At 39.7% G+C, this 17935-nt stretch overlaps 1 protein-coding gene across 3 annotated transcripts in view; it reads right to left on the reverse strand.

The window, feature by feature from the left end:
• Window positions 1–2343: 2343 nt before the first annotated feature.
• Window positions 2344–17935, reverse strand: part of LOC135975780 (ATP-dependent DNA helicase Q1-like) — a 39438-nt gene continuing 23846 nt past the window's right edge. For 2 of the 3 annotated variants that reach the window (XM_065568159.1, XM_065568146.1), the window contains exons 12-16: window positions 13083–13221; window positions 12162–12256; window positions 8300–8519; window positions 6802–6931; window positions 4086–5413 (exon numbers count right to left, since the gene is read on the reverse strand). In XM_065568159.1, coding sequence (XP_065424231.1) covers window positions 5243–5413; window positions 6802–6931; window positions 8300–8519; window positions 12162–12256; window positions 13083–13221 — 755 coding nt within the window. In that variant the 3' untranslated portion in view covers window positions 4086–5242. Of the gene's footprint in view, window positions 5414–6801; window positions 6932–8299; window positions 8520–12161; window positions 12257–13082; window positions 13222–17935 lie in introns of all 3 variants that reach the window. The other variant, XM_065568150.1, reaches the window with a different exon arrangement.

Here is a 17935-nt window from a genome sequence, read left to right on the forward strand (position 1 = left end):
GGCTTCAGAGGGTTAGCTGCCCCTGGTTGTGGTTTGTGAGACCTGCTAGGTTGGTTCTTTGGGAGTTCAGACCTGTTAGAGCTCTTAACGTTGGGGGAGGAAAGTAGTGGTACTCTCTCCCACCCACTCATTTGTATGGCTAAAAAAGCTGTTGTTCCCAAGAGATTGTGCAGATCTTTATAATATGATTTTTCCTCTTATCACTGAACGATCAATTAAATGTAAACATTTAGAGTATTATCATTAAGCATGTGATTAACATCCATTAAAATGAATGAGGTAGGTCACACCTCTGAGCTATTGATTCAGGTTCTACGAACAAACATCAGTGCAACAGCTAGCTTTGAAAAAGCGACCCAAATGTACTCAGCAACCACACCACAGAATCTTACAAATGGAATCTTGTGGAGAACAATGGTGTAGCATGAAAGAGGGACGGATATACCAGCACAGCCCCATCACAGCCCTGATCAGGCCCAGCCCTGCCAACCTTATCCTGGAAAAATGCAGTAACCTCAAGAAAATTAATTTTTCTCTTAATTAATTGGCCTCTCAGAGTTGGTAAGACAACTCCCACCTGTTTATGCTCTCTGTATGTGTGTATATATATCTCCTCAATATATGTTCCATTCTATATGCATCCGAAGAAGTGGGCTGTAGCCCACGAAAGCTTATGCTCTAATAAATTTGTTAGTCTCTAAGGTGCCACAAGTACTCCTGTTCTTCTTTTTGCGGATACAGACTAACACGGCTGCTACTCTGAAACCTGTCATAACAGCTAAATATCCATTTGTTACTGCTTTTTTTAAAGCCCTCCATGCCAAAATTTTCCTAATTAACAGTTTGTGTGTTTAAAAAGTAGCTGCATGTAAGGATATCTGACATAAGAAATAGCACAATTATTTGGTGTACCATAGCTGCTCCTGCTGTGGTACACCGAACTTCTAAGGTACCTAGTAGCACACCAAGTGTACCACACCTGTGGCAAGCACTGAAGGCACTTCAAATTCTAGGCACTTAGACCAAATGGGTCCCAACGACTCCTCATACACATGGCGAAAGGAAGGTTGCAAATACTCTAGCTACAGTGGCTTAGACAGTTGCAATTTAAGGTGGAACTACAGTGGTTCCTAGTTGGGCTTGGTGAGGGGAGGGCGGTGGGTGTTAGGGTTCCTCAGGTCTAGTATCTGGGTGCCTTTCTAGTCCAATCTCTGCTAGAGGCAAATAGGAGCTTTCTGGTTTTAAGGCCAGGATCTGTTAGTGGAGTGTATTATTGAGGCTCCTCTGCAGTTGCTTCCTGCCCAGTCTCTGCTGCTTGCCCACAGGTTCTGCACTACCTGATCTGGTTGCAATATCTACCACTCACAACCTGTTCATGCACAGTATGAGCTCTACCCGTAACTCCCCTGCATTCAACTTCCCTGCTACTCCAAATTTACCATGCAGCCACCACTCCTTCAGAGCAAGATTATTTGCTGGGTCAGGTTCTTCTATAGAGTTGCTGCTTCCTCCCACTATGAACCAGGGGAATGGGATGACATCCATCATAGATGGTCAGTGGGAAGGGAACTGATGGGAATGGTAGTTTCCTGCTTAGCCGATCTAAACAAAGCATTCTGTGAGACTCCTACATGTTAAAAACAACAGTAAGTCAGATACCATTTGCAAGTTAGAGATAATGGCACAGAAGAAGTGAGGCAGATACCGGGGAAGGGGAACAAGACTACATCTTAAATCCGTTTTCCACTACTGTAGGTATTGTTTTTATATATCAAGCACATACAGTTAAAATACACTATTCAGATACACAAAATAAAACCAAGTACAGCAATTGTTTCAAGACACAACATTTTGAAGCAAAATAGTGAGCTTCCAAAGAAATACAATGCCCAGTTCTGTAACAAAGTGCAAAAAGTCAGTACAATCACTTCTATGAAAATATTTCCTGTTTAAGTGCACATGTGCGGGTAGAATGTCAGTGTGCAACCAGGTGCTTACAGGCCACTTACATATGTTTTTTATTAAACGTAGACAAATTTAACATTTGTACTCTTATCTTTGAGATTAAAAAATGTTGACATTTGAGCTTGCCAGCATAAAAGCCTGAAGTTTTTTTTTTATTTATATATATATATATATATATATATATATATATATATATATCCTGAAGTTATAACAAAAGTAGGGTGGACCAGTACTGCTTTTAGGTCTTAAGCCACATGCTATGTAGAATTGGGCGCCTACTCCATACTCACTTCAATTCTGATCCACTGCGATTTGTTAATGTACAATACTAAAAAAATTCAACACTAGACTTTCTGCAAGCTTATAGGTGGAAAAGCCACCAGGATGGATTTATAGCAAAAAGCAAGAGTAATGGTTTGGCGGGGAATCTCTCAAAACACTTAATTTTCTACTCATATATTCCCTTCTACGATGAAATCTCCTACACCTTCAGCCTCAGGCCCGGTCAATGCTTAACTTGGAACAGAATTTGGAAACTGTTTTTGAATGTATTTCCAGCAAAAAAGCCAAAAACTATTCAAAATTAGTTTTGTTTGGAACAATACATAAACTCACTTTCCAAATTCTATTCCAGGGCCAGTGTACATAGCATCATAGTCAAAAGTTAAATACCAAAGCTACAAATTTAGCTGTATGTCAGAAATTACCAAATTCCCCACACTTTCAGAATATTTATCAAGACCAGTTGTTGTCCTACCACCAACCTTCCCTGTGATCTAATAGATCATTTTTCAGCATCATCTCGGTCTCAGTAATTATTACAGTTTTGACTAACTAGTTCAGCGCCACAAAGAACACTTAGCACATTAAGGATGAACCTGCTATGGACAACCATCCCCAGAAACATAAGCCAGCACAACAATGCAGTCCCCTGAAGTTTCCTTATGCCACCCCATTAAAGGGATTCATCTATTTGTGCAAATTTTGTCTATTAAATTTCAGTGATCTGCATTTTTTCATGTCAACAGCATTACGTTAGCTGTAGCTGATCTGCAGATTGCCCACCAGGACAAAATTCAGTAGTAAAGTGTAAAATCTCTGTTTATATGGGATAAGAAAAATATTAGGCATGGGCTTGTGTCAAATTTCAGATCCAGATCTGAACTTCACCAACGTTCTAGGAGCTTGGGTCCATCTCTAATATACATATGTAAAATATACGTACACTTTAAAGCATGTGCATGCAAAGAAAAAAAATCTTGGTGCATTTTTCCTTAGGCAATGTTAAGGCAAGGATGAATCCTAACAAGCCACTTTACAAAACCTGCAGTGGCCACATAGCATCCTGCCATTAGGCAACATGCTTTTACTTGCACAGTTCTAATGAGTATAGGCAAGGCCATGTATGTTCAGGATTTAGGAATGACAGATAGAATTGTCTTAATGTGTAACAATCCTTTCTCAGATCGACTAAGGCACACAGCTTTCCTGATCATCCTGATTGTTATTGTAGGGCTGTTAGTAACCTTACATCATCAAACCTTTGGATGCATATTTAAGATAAAATAAAGTTAGTCAAAGGAACATGTCAGTTTCAAGCTTCCAGGGTGTCACTGCAAACAAAAATGATAACATTCAGCTAGAGTGCCATCTCAAACTTTCCCTAAAATCATTTTTTAACTTGATTGGAACCGTTCTTTTATGTTCTCTTGTAGAAATTTGAATGTGAGGGACCAGATCCTCAGCTAGTGTAAATCCACATTGATTGTTCCCTTGACATGTGGGGCTATGCCAACTTGCACCACCTGAGGATCTTGTCCAAGGTCTTTGTTAGTAAATTTTGTTCTTTTCTGTCTGCTAGAAACACTGATTTACTTCCTAGTTTCTGACAGATGAGCGAACAAAAACTGCCTTGTTTGCTATCATCATCATCTAAGCTGTTGTCAATAATTATCAGCAGTATTCTACAAAGAGGGATTGTTCAGTGGCTTGTGCTCTCTTTGCTGTCTACAAAAATAACAGGCGCGCATACATGAATATATATGTACGTTTCTCAGAGACAAAGTGGTTAAGCTAAAAAAATTAGGATTGAGAGGCCATACTGCAGTAGATAAATTTAATGTAGGCCATATTCTAGGACTAAAAGATTTAACAGTGTGAGTACTGGAAAACAAATTTCCAGAGCTGCTCCATGTCCTCCATGAAGTACTGATGCACCAACAGATCATCGGAGAATACTGTCCACATCCTACCACAGCACAGATTGGAGCAGAAGTATGTGTGTTCCTGTGAGACTTTAGGCCTAATTATTCCTCAGTGAATGGCAAGGTTCCCATTGACTTCAATGGGAGCAGGATGAGGTCCAAGCTGAGGTATATTGAACTAGTTCTATAGTTTGTGTTTAAAGGTAATGACTTATTATTTTCTTGGTCAGATTCATTAGTGAAATTGTTGTTTGTACATACTCCAAATAATACAACGTGAACTAAACCAAAGAAACATGCTCAAGGGCAATGAAGTGGGGGTTTTTTGATTTGTTTTTGTTTTAAAAAACATGCTTTTGAAAAGCCCACAAGGGAATTAGGTGCCTAACGCCCATTGACTTTCAGTAGTTCAGTAGGAGTAGGGCACCTAATTTTTTCACATGCTTTAGAAAATACAACCATTAAACCAATATACCCTTTTCTAACATTTAAACAGATCTTGAAAGAGTAATTTTTCCATCTGAACAACAAGCAGGAGAAATTTAAGAAGATATGACCCCAATTTTTAAGAGATAATGTGATAAATATATTTGTTGTTGTGTATGTGAATATATACTGTTTAGTTTGCTTTTCCCCATCATTAGAAGCAGTGTAGCTAGAGGGTATAATGAGGATGCTTTACGTTTATATGAGTTTTAAGTGCATTACTACAATATATTTTACTATCAGACATTGTGTGCTTTGTAAAATAAAGAGGGTTGAAAAAAAGCAATATATACGGAAATGATCTGCAGGAGACATCAGATATGGACTGATTATTTTGAGGATAACCCTTTGTTTCTCTATTGTCTACTTAACTGCATGATGCCAGATTTTTGTCTGCTTGTATGTTCAGAAATTGCATATATTTGTTTTTTGCCCAACCTTTCTGATGAACACACAAATCCTTTGCATTTAAAAGCAGCAATTAATAAAATACAAATTATACTTCTGTACCGAGTTCTCATAGAGAAGCAGAAATGATGGGATCCTAGATATATTTTTCATTGTAAAATTCAGTACAGGACTACCAGCTAGTCGTCGTCATCCTCAAGCTTAAGCTTCTTTGCTTTAGGTTTGTTCTCACAATGGCGCCGATTCTGTGCTTTTGTCTTCTTTGCAGCAGAGTTTTGGACAGTCTCAGAAATGTCTTCTCGTACGTTTCCAATCATCCCTCCAGAATTAGAAGACTGAGGAGATTTGACCTGTGGATCATAAACACAGCTCAATTAAGACTAAGCCTCTCTTTCTCCTTCCTCAGTACATATTGAGAACGTACTATAATGATCAAGCTTTATTAAGGGTGATGCAAAGAGGAGTTCTTTTTGTGGCCATTGTTCTGCTCCTTTACAACAGCATCTGTGAGATGTTCCTGTGGCATGTCCAAATTTCTTCAAATTTGCACACAGGGCAGCATTAACAGTGTATTATGCTGCACAGTACCTGCTACATTCAGGAGAATGATGCAGCTGAACCTGAAATACCCCTTTAAAGGCAGTAACATCTAAGACAAATACATATGATGTAGCAACAACACATTCTATTAAGCTATTGTATGTAAATACTTGAGATTTTCAGACTAGTCAGAGTAATTATTTCACACATTAAAATGACCAATTCCTGCTAATGATAAAGCCAACATGGCTGTTGAGCAACCAATTGCAGCCTCATTAGAACTGATTAAGGGTCCGATTCTATAAACTCTTGCTCACATGGCACAGTTCTTACATGAGCAAAATGTGGCAGGATCTGTACCTGTTTTAACTTTATGTCCAAATAGCTATAGAATGTAAGTGGTCCCTAATTTAATGGAAGTGCCACTCTTTTGTTAATCTGTATTTTAATTGGGGATAGAGAGGCAAGTTGAAATAGCATTTACAGACTGATTCAGTTATATTTAATAGTGACTACAGCAACAATTCTTTTAAATGAGTAAACACTGGTCCAAGTTCTTGTTACATAACAAACTGTTAATTCCTATTACCTCAACTAAAATGGATAGCATTGCTAAGGATTTGTATAGGTATAACTGGAAAGAATATGTTGCTATAGCTACATAGCTTTCGACTTCTTATTGTCAAAAGGGTTTCAAATAGAAATCAACATCACTATAATGCCTAACATGGAATCCGTAACTTATGACAGCTGTAAGAGACACTTCACAGTGACCATTCCAAGTCTTGTGGTTTAATATTTATATTACCTGGAATGATATTCTTGCTGAAATATGATTCTAAATGCATTCATCATTCATGTTAATTCCATTGCATTACACACAGTGAGAATGAGTAAATCCGCTCAGGTGAAGTGTAAAGAGAACATGACACTTCTGAACTTTTTCTTTTTTTTTAATCTGTACTGAACTTCTTTCCCCCTCCTCCTCACCCTCCTACATTTTGCATCTTAAAATGTGTAATTGGAAAGACACTACTGCCAAAGGATCAAAAGAAACATATTTAATGAGGTAGAGGGGGAATACACTGAGGAAAACATTCTTAATTTTGCACATCATAAACAGGCACTAACCAGCTGTGGTGAATACTAATGGAAAAATAATCATATAAGTAGTCAATATATATACACATACAAATACCTTGCCAACACTTTTTTTGTTTGATCTCCCTTGCATGGTGATAACATGTGCCTCATTTTTCAGCAGATCAGCTTTGGGTCCTATTTTCAAGTAGGATATTGTAGCAAATGCTGTGAAACTGAAGTCTTCTCTGCAAAAGTTAAGCCACAGTCAGAGGAAAAAACTGGAAACAGGAGTAGAGTGGGTAGAATAGATATAAGGGAGAAATGTGGAGACATGTAGGAACTGTTATGAACAGATGCCCCACTAATTCCTTGATCCTGTTGCACCTATGCAAGCAAATAATCAGTGAATTCAAATGGGAGTTGGCAGGATTGGCTCTTACAGTGGGCACTTAATACCTTATTTCATTTTGCTGACTTTTCAGCACTTCTCATTGGTCTAGTGGGGTTCAAATAATAGGATATCTGGACACTAAGCGAGAAAAAAAAATGTTTTGACTCAGTCAACCTTCCTGTCCACTTAGGCTCATAAAGGTCAAGTGTGTAAATCTTTTGTCATTTTTTGTTCATGATAGAAAGTTAGGATCATGGGATGTCAGTCCCATATATTCAGAGGTCCTTATTTTGAAAAGAAAGCAGCACACATACATGGAATAGCAGTGTCATTGTCATTGTGTTTTCTTAAGTCTCACATGCCACAGTAAACCCCTAATACTGCAATAGGTTCTGCACAAGCAACCTTCTTTGCCCATCTCACTGCAGTCAATATGGTGCTGCACAAGTGCAGCAGCCAGTTTGCCTCTGCCTGTGCCTTGCAGGACTGGGGACTATCATTAAAAAATTTAGTATTTACCCCTCCCCCAAATAAATACATAAAAAGCTGCTTTTTTTTTAAACTACAAAAGCAAAAGTGTTACTTTAAGCCAAATTTCTATTTTTTTTTTTTAATTTTTCAACTTTTCTGTCTTAAAAATGAGAGAGGATTTTTCAAGAGTAAACAGAAAAATAATATTCTGTGCAAACTTTTTATAGCCAGATTAGCAGCTTTTGAAATGAAGGAATTGCTAAAACATCCACTACTGTGATATTATACCAAAACAGCACTGTTGCAGAGATAATAGTACAGTAAAAGTGTTGTTATCCAGCATGTGGGGGGAATGGGGGTGCTGGTTAGGGCACGGGAGGGGTTTCAGGGTGCCGGATCTGGGCGGTGTTCACCTCCGGTGGCTTCCCACAAGCAGCGACATGTCTCTCAGATCCTAGGCAGAGGCGCAGCCAGGCAGCTCTGCGCACTGCCTCTGCCCGCAGGCACTGCCCCCACAGCTCCCATTGGCCACGGTTCCCAGCCAATGGGAGCTGCGGAGCCAGCACTTGGGGCAGGGGCAGCGCATGGAGCAGCAGGGACAACTGGACACCTGGCAACCCTATTGAAGATTTGTATTAGGAGATATCAGAAATGCTGGTTTCTAGGGCTTTCTGGTTGGTAAAGTGCCGGATAATGCAGCTTTTACTGTAATTAGTAGATTTCAAAGGAAAGAATGAATGGTCACACATACTTCAGATACTGCTGCAGAATGAAATGGGCAATAATCCTCTCCAGTTCATCACGAGGGAGTGTTGGAGGAACAACATCAGCCACTCTTAACTTTGACACACCTTTGCCCAGCCAGGCATCGATTAATTTCAGTGGAGTGAGTTTTTCACTCATCTTATCCGCTTGCTCTAGTATTCTGATTAGATCCCTGCAGTATCCGGTTACATCCATTCTCTCAAACGCTACAAGGAAAAGAAGAGGACTAGTACTTCAAAACAAAGCATACTGTGCCAGAGGTGTTACTTTTCAATAAAATATAACAATTCTATACTGCTGTAAACTTTTGAACTCAGATGTTTGAACAATACATGATAATCACAAGTCACATTTATGCTTGTACTTAATAATTTAATCTCCAGCCCAGAAAAGACTTTCATATATGCTGAACTTTACACATTGAATAGTCAATAATTTCAGAGGCATTACTCAGAACATAAAGACATGTGCTCAAGACATGTGCTCGAGTCTTTGCAGGTTCAGGCTGGTTATTTTGTCAGTAATCTGAAATGCTGATATACTACTGAAGCTTTTAGGATTAAAATTCTACCTAGAATTCAAGACCTTTCCCAGCTACTTTCTAATGGGAATAGGAACAACACTGACATTTCAAATAATAAAGCGGATACATCCAGCTAGTTTTTTAAAAATGGATTTCATAGTAGCTTGTCATGAATAAGTCTCCTAATTTAGGGTAAAAAGCAATTTAAATCTCATTTGGACGTGTAGTGTGACTTTAGTGTTTTTGTTATTTGTGGCATTTTGCTGACTCACAAGCTAAGTAATATATTATTTGCAACTGGGTTCTCTCTCTCTACAGTGGTATTTGTTCTGAAACATTTACAGAGCAAAGTAAAGTTACACAGAGCTTTACAGCATATAAATAAGACATTTCTTGTCTCAATGAGTTTACAGACTAGAGACAGAATACACACTTTTTTAAACAGAAAAGTCTCAAACAAATTTATTCCAATGGGAAAATGGATAAAAATGGCTGAGACAGACTGTAATAGCATCCAATGTGGGCCACTGAAAGGAGTGTCTTTTTCATGGCAAGTTTCACAGACCCCAACCTAATGTTACTAAGGTAAGTTTCCCCACTGGCATGACTGTGTCAGAAGACTGAGAATAAAATAGCAATCAGACAGGTCATCCTTCAAATATTTTTCACTGACCAGTTCTTATTAGACACAGGTCCAAACGAAAACCCAAGATCTGAATATCCAAACTTGGCTTACGTTCAGTTCCAGATCTAAACTTTACTGTTCAAGCCTCATCTCATACTTCAATACTTACAAAAAAAAAAAAAAAAAAAAAATAGTATTGTATACAAGCAAATTCCAAAAATTGTATCCCAAAGAAGTAATACAAAAATCTTCCTACGTGTCTCTCCCAGCCCATCATTTGAAGGAAGAAAAAAAAAAAAAAAAAAGTGCGTACAGGGAAGGAAGGTAATCTAGTGATCAGAGCTGGGGACTTGAGAATCAGGATTCTCTGTGATTTACTCCAAGCTGATACTACACAGGGCTATTGCGATATTTAGATCGCTCTGAAATCTTTGGATGACAGGTGCTATGTAAATGGTAGGACTGCTGTGTTTAGATTCCCTCCTTTTTGAGTACTCCCTGTATTCTTAATATAATTACATTAAAAAAAACATTATTAAGAGATTGCAAAGAAAAGCACTCAAAAGTTACAACATGCCAGAATTAAGGTTGCCTGTAACCTTCGTTCTGCCCTCTTGTGTATACGTATGATGGTTAGGGCTGCAGATTTGTCATGGCACTTTTTTAAAATCACAAATCAGAGTCGTCATAGTTAATTTAGTAAAAGTCACAGGTTCAGTGACTGCTCTGTGATTTTTGATAAAAAAAAATGCCCTGACAAATGAAATTTAACTATCCTACTTCAAAATTATAGTGTCCCAGTGCCCTTGTCCTCCATTGCCTCCTCACCACACCAAAGAGGCACCAACCGCTCGCGGCAGCACCTCTACTCTGGCACTGCAATAATAATACTGGGCTGGTGAGAGGGGGATCCTGGGAAGCGGGGCATGAGCCTGCCCCACACACCTCAAGCACAGGTGGCAGTAGCTCCTGTGTCTTGCAGGGCTTGGTTCGGCTCACTACCCCGGGTGTTGTGACCTGGCACTCGGGATGACAGCACTGCTCAGGTTTGGCCTTTCTGGCTCTGTCATGACTGGGTCAAATTTGAGTGAATGGTGCTGCAACCCTGTGCACCTGGTTGTAACACCACTCACTCAGATTTGGCTTGGCCATCTCACCACTTGTCACAGAGGGGTGGCAGAGCCAAACATGAGTGGCACTGCAATCTCACGTGCCAGCCCACAACGCCCAGCCCCATAGGATAGGAACTGCCACTGTAGGGTGAGTGCAAGGTGGGCTTGCTCTCCAACCTCTCTCCTCCCCCCAGACCCACCAAGAACCTTTCCACAGGGTAGTCAAACAGAGAAGCCACAGTATCCATGAGTTTTTCCACCATCATGACAAGCCTGTAGCCCTAATGCGATCAGTCTTTCAATACATGATCACACACTACTTTTCCCACGGGACCCCTGCCTCATTCAGTGCAAAAGTAACAGAATAATTGTAGGTGGTCATCCTCTATGTGGACCAGCACTAGACGGGGGGGATGACACACACACTTTGCCAGTGTGTTTAATTGTTGATAGCAGAGGAATGGTGAGATACTGGAGTCTTTGATTCCATTCCAGGCTCTGAAAAATAGCATGCTCTAGTGGGCACAGACCCTTCTGTCTGTTCCTCTTTCAGTCCCATCCCCTCCAACCTGTCCCTATCCCAGTCCTGGCTCTTCATCCCAATCCCATTCTCCTTGCCCACCACAGTCCCAATCTGCACTCCTTAGACTTGCCTCCCCACCATCCCAACTCTCAGTCTCCTTTCCCAGTCAGTCCCAAACATCTCAACTCCCAGTTTCTCTCTTCCCCCACCCAACTCCTTTCCCTCACCCCCAATCTCCACCTAGTCCCCTCTGCATTTAAATCAGGCACCTTTCTCCTCCATACAGCCTGGGCACCAGCAGAGAGACATTGAGAGCACAGCCCAGACAGCCTCCCTGCTCTCAGTTCCAGAGCCTGGCCCAACCTCAGTCCAGAGCAGCAATTACAGGGAAAGTCCTTTTGATCATCCACAACCCTGGACTAGAGCATGCTCAGTGCTCTGTGGGGAACACATGTGCAGTTTGATCACACATAGGAGGCCTGGGGGCTGGAGCATGCCCAGTGTGAATGGAATCTTCAGAATTTTTAGCTGCTGAATTCTAAAGTCTCTACATGTGTGAACTTAATTTTTTCAAAGAGAAGGCAAATTTGGGCAGATTTGCACAGGGACAGCAAAAAGGCACATCTGACACAAAAGCTACCCCTGGCCAAATTTCAAGTGCCAGCTGCAAAGCATTAGGGCACTAGAGCTTCTCAAAGAAAAGGACATCAGAATATATTTTAACATGCAAAACAACATGTTCTCCCTTAGTCTAGTTCTTGAAAACAGCTGAACTGTTTTGGCTGAAATTTAAAAATTCAGCTTAAGGAAGATACCCAGCAGCATAGAACATTCTGGCCCAAATGGTTAAAGTTAGGCAAATTTATAAGCAAATTAAAACAGGGTCTTACAATGGGATGTGTCGAGCAACCTTAATAGGCAGTGCTACTAGCCTGCCTATATGATTGACCTATTAGTTGAATTCCCCTTTCAGAAGGCTTTAAACACCTTGTCTAGACTGGACATTTCTTTGAAGCATATAGTAACCCTACTATCTGCTTTCAGATTAAACATCAGTTTACTTACAAAGCTTCTCTCGACAGCAGTTATCACACATTTTGTTGCAGTTTGCAGAATCCCACACTTCATCAAAATGCTGAGCAATCAATACACGGCGACACCTGAGAGTATAGATATATTTTTAGAGATGAGGCAAGAAGAAGAGCAGATTGTAAAATGCAGATGCACATATATATTACATCAAATGAATGGTACAAAGAAAGTGACTTAAGTGATCCTACCTGGTCTCATAAAAAGAAAAAGGGGTCACTCAAGAAGTACACAACTGATGAAGGAAATACTGTTTTACACAACATATGAATATCTATGGCATTCGCTGCTATGACTGTTGAGTGAACAGCTTATTTAAAATAGGAAAGAAGATTAGTTACATGAAAATGAACAGCATCTGCAATTCCAGTAAGTAGGATGAAAATGACAAGGACTATTGATTGATTCCAATGCTTCAGAATATCAATTGGATTGTTAGATTAGGCCAAGAAGATTTTCCCCTACCCCTGCTGTACAGTATTCACTAACTGGCCAAGAACATTGTCAAGGGCAGGAGTTCCACCTTCTTCTGAAGCATATCAGATTAAACAGGATTTTGATCCAGTATGACTATTATGTATTGATATCTCAAAGCAAAAAAAAAGCAAAATGTTCCGCTACATACACTGAAAGGGGCTTGAAACCTATGTGCTTTAGGCTGACTTGTATTACAGCTGTAATACAACTACTTCTACTTCTTCCATGCACATTTTTAAAACAGCGAGAGACAGTGAGTGGTAAGTTAACACTCTTATTTCATATGCTAGATAAAATGTGATGAGCTTCAGATATACAAATCCTGGCATATGTGACTGTTCCTTATTAATAACTTTTCTTCCATGTTTATAGATATTTAAAAAATAAAAAACAAACAATCAGAAAGCCAGAATAACTTACTTGTTCGTGTTGTGGCAGTAGGATACCATATCATATAGTTTCTGTTGCCCCACATTCTCCATCACTACCATGCTACTGATTCTGAATATATCTCCAAAACCATAATATAAAATGCAGTCAGCTTTCTGGTCATCTCGACCTACAATGCATTTGAAACAACACCATTTAGACTTCTCATTTAGACTTTTCACAAGTTAGGAACAAAAAAGAAATGGTTTATGAACATGCAACTGTGACCCGAAAACTAATTAATGCCAACTGGCAAAGGAGTGCAGAGGATTTACAGGAATCTCTGGATTCTGTATGTACATTCTGGTTCTAAGAATGTACAGTGAGATCTCAAAATGAAAGCCAGTGTCACACTGGTCATCATTATCACTGTGAAATGTATGCAGATACTATGTAAGGAGTTATGTATACACACACACCCTGAAAAATATGCTCTCAAAGTCTATATCAAGGAGGTTGCCTGACAGACTGGAGATGTCTACCCATTTGGATGTAAATTGAATATTGTCCCATTCACAATAGGTCCCCTTTCACCACTCTGAAGTGAATGAAAATGATGGATTGTAAAATGAACCAACAGGAAGAGAGAAAAAGCAGAGGAAGAAAACATTACCTTGAGGTGCATATCAAAAGTTTTTCTTGAGTACATTTGGGGAGACAAAGGGGATGCCCAGTCATCCTCCACTGAGGGAGTAAAAGGACAGCATTTTGCTTCATGAAAAAGGTGCCTCAACAGGCTTGATTGAAAATACTGAAGAGAACTTTGAGTGAAATAAACTTCTTTAAACAGATTAATCTGTTAATTTAGTCTCTAGAACAGGTTCTCAAACAGGGGGCAAGGACCCCTCAGGGGGTCACAAGCGGTCAGCCTCCACCCCAAACCCTGCTTTGCATCCAGCATTTATTATGGTGTTAAATATATTTAAAAGTGTTTTTAATTTATATGGGGAGGTCGCATTCAAAGGCTTGCTCTGTGAAAGGGGTCACAAGTACAAAAGTTTGAGAACTACTGCTCTAGGTGTTGCAATTATGTTTTATATGTAATCACTTCCAATATTCTTACTCACCATTACATGAATCTCCATACTTTGATGATAGATATATTTATACTGAAAACAAGAATAAGCTTAAGAGCTGTGGTATTAAGCCAAGTGTTGGGCCTAAACTGAATCTTACAAACTGGTGTGCACTGTTCTCTTGGGACTAGCAGGACCAGTAATTCCGTGAGTGTTGAGGGACAAGAGGCTGGAGGCAGCAGGGAATGCTCCGAGCATTCAGGGGTTGGTGTGTACCCATCGCTACCTGTACAGAGAGAGTGAGGTCTGCAGAGGCCTGGATGACAGTGTTTGTGCTCCCAGAGGCTGTTGGTTTCAGAGCACTGATCCACAGCAGGCAAAGAAAGACTACTTTATGCTAAGGGCAGGTAGTGGTGAGGTGCCTCACAACCCTGGGTACTCCTGGGGAGTGTCAAAGCAATCACACAGATCATATAAAATGGAACAAATTCTGCCCCTATATACTTGTGTGTATGCAAACAGGCTCCACAGCTGTATGACAGAGAATCTGGCGTACTCTATTAACTGAGAGAACTTTAAGAATTTAATACCACATAAAGCTTAGGAAAAGAAAGATGACTTTACTGTATTCTTATATAAATAGAAAAATACAGATGATTAACATTTTGCTCCTTAATCAAAAACTGCCAAAACCAATCTATTCTATTCTGCAGAACTTAAATTTAAGGCCCTTTTATGTCTTAAGTACAGTCTTAATGTGTACATAGGAAGTCAATGGAAGCAGAGATAGGCAAGCAGTGGTGCTTATGAAAAATACCTCCCTAAAAACATGCATTGACATTAATCCAATTCACACAAATTTTTATATCAAATATTTGGCGCCTACACAATTTCAGCCATTTTATTAGGCCTCCAAGAGGGCCAACAAAAGAGAATTTAGTACAAAGGCAGCTGTTTAACTGCCACTGCACCTCCTGAGCTATAGAGAATCAAACCCTCAAGTGTTGCTATCACATTGTGGAAATACTCTAACAAAGCATTGTATTTAACAACAATTCTGCTTTATCTAGCTAGGATGAGTGACAATTTTTCCTTTTGATTCCTGGTAGGACTACGTACTGTTGGGTGTTCTCATGCACTTGTCTCCCATTCCCATAACCTTGGCAAGGCCTATGCAGCCAGAGTAAATGCACCCCACATGGAAGAGTGAGTCAAATCAGTAGTTACATGAGCAATGGCATAAACTTTCATAAAACAAGTTTAAGTAGGTGTAAGCAGCACCAGTCTAATGTGAATTTACACTAAACATCTAAGAGCAGCAGTGAGAGCCATTAACTGGTGGTCCCTACCTCATCAGCTTTAATTCATCCACAACATCATCCCCGACACTACCTGCAAACAGTTCAGTACTAGTATAAGCAGATGCAAAATCCCATTGATTTCAGTAGAAGTTGTGCCTTTCTTACGCCAGTACTGAAGCTGATGCCTAACACATACATATGAAGAAAAGGCAGTGTTCAAATCTCAGTCAATTGCTTCACAACATCTTCAGAAACCTTCCATGTAACTTCAAATCCTGTCCCTGAGTTTGTGCATTACTACCGAGCCAAAGGAAAACCAGCAACTGTCCAGCCTTCCAATATTTGTGTATCACTGAGTTTTCCTCAGTTTATGCTGTTGCATTCTCTCTCTCCTACTATGGCACTATTCCCTCTGAATCAATATCTAACCAATGCTACAGCAGGTGCTAAGGGGTATTTCTGTGGGAGATGTCATTTTTCAGATGAAACGAAACAGAGGTCTTCACTATTTATGGTCCTGTAAACATTCTTTTAACTCTGGTTAGAATTTGGTCAGTACACTAATCACAATTCTCCCTGTAATTTCAATTAGCTAGGATGGTATTATTCACTTTTTGCCCTCAGATGATGTGTAGTGTTGGTGTGCACTGGTCAACAGCTGATGCTCTATTCCCAGTAGGTGGCTGCATTTCCATGTGAAAGAAATGAATCTTGCATAGAGCTCATAGATCACTTGAGAGAGTTTGGGATGAAAACCATGATAAAGATATGGGTCAAACATCCAAGTAAAGTTATACAAAGAGCACACATCTGATCAGCCAACAATCTGCATGTTATGAAGTAATTTGGTAACAATGGGTGTCACAAAACAAGAATCTGCTAAAAACAAAAGGCAGAGGGACAGATTTTCATTTACATTAAGGCTCTTTTACACTGCTCTGGCAGTGTAAAAAGCCCTTAAAGTGAGTGTAAATGTAATTTATGCCCACTTTAAAGACCTCTAATTGCCAGAATGGTATAAAGGGGCCTTAAGTTTAAATGAGAACCAGGCCAAAAGCACAACATATATTAGCATAAGAACGGTCATACTGGGTGAGGCCAATGGTCCACCTAGCCCAGTATTCTGTCTTCCAACAGCAGCCAATGCCAAGTGCTTCAGATGGAATGAACAGAACAAGACAATCATCAAGTGATCCATCCACTCTCCACCAGTTCCAGGAACTGGCGCTCAGCAGCTTAGGGACACCCAGAGCATGGGACTGCATCCCTGACCACCTTGGCTAATAGCCACTGATGGACCTATCCTCCATGAATTTATCTAATTCTTTTTTGAACTCAGTTATAGTTTTTGCCTTCACAACATCCCCTGGAAATGAGTTCTACGCATTGACTATGCAGTGTGTGAAGAAGTACTTCCTTTTGTTTGTTTTAAACCTGCTGCATATTAATTTCATTGGGTGACTCCTGTTTCTTGTGTTATGTGAAAGGGTAAATAACACTACCCTATTCACTTTCTCCACACCATTCATGATTTTATAGACCTCTATCAGACCCCCCTTAGTCACCTCTTTTCCCAGACGAACAGTCCCAGTCTTTTTAATCTCTCCTCATATGGAAGCTGTTATACCCAGAATCATTTTTGTGGCCCTTCTCTATACCTTTTCCATTTCATATATATTTATATTTATATTTATATTTATATTTTCCCCCCTAGATAGGACGACCAGAACTGTGGGCATACCATGAATTTAAATAGTGGCATTAGAATATTTTCTCTTTTATTATTTATCCCTTTCCTAATGATTCCTAACATTGTTACCTTTTTTGACTGCTGCTGCACATTGACCAGATGTCTTCAGAGAACTAGCCATGATGACTTCAAGATCTCTTTCTTGAGTAGTAACACCTAATTTGGACCCCCATCATTTTGTACATTTAGTTGGGATTGTTTTCTCCAATGTGCATTAGTTTGCATTTATCAACAATGAATTTCATCTGCCATTTTGTTGCCCATTCACCCAAGTCTTGTGAGATCCCTTTGTAACTGTTCGCAGTCAGCTTTGGACTTAACTATCTTGAGTAATTTTGTATCTTCTGCAAACTTTGCCATCCCACTGTTTACCCCTTTATCCAGATATTATGAATATGTTGTACTGCGACCAGTGCTGTTCAGGTCCTGGTAGGACCCCACATTTAGCTCTCTCCATTCTGAAAATGTAACATTTATTCCTATCCTTTGTTTCCGGTCTTTTAACCAGTTACTGATCCAGGAGAGGACCTCCTCTCTTGCCCCATGATTGTTTACTCTGCATAATAGCTTTTGGTGAGGGACCTTGTCAAAGGCTTTCTGAAAGTCCAAGTATACTATATCCACTGGATCACCCTTTTGTTGACCCCTCCCCTCAAAGAATTCTAGTAGATTGGTGAAGCATGATTTGCTTTTACAAAAGCCATGTTGACTCGTCCCCAATAATCATTTTCATCTATATGTCTGATAATTCTAGTTTCAATCAATCAATCTACCTGG

This window comes from Chrysemys picta, chromosome 1 (genome assembly GCF_011386835.1).
Source record: "Chrysemys picta bellii isolate R12L10 chromosome 1, ASM1138683v2, whole genome shotgun sequence".
Taxonomy (NCBI): Eukaryota; Metazoa; Chordata; order Testudines; family Emydidae; genus Chrysemys; species Chrysemys picta.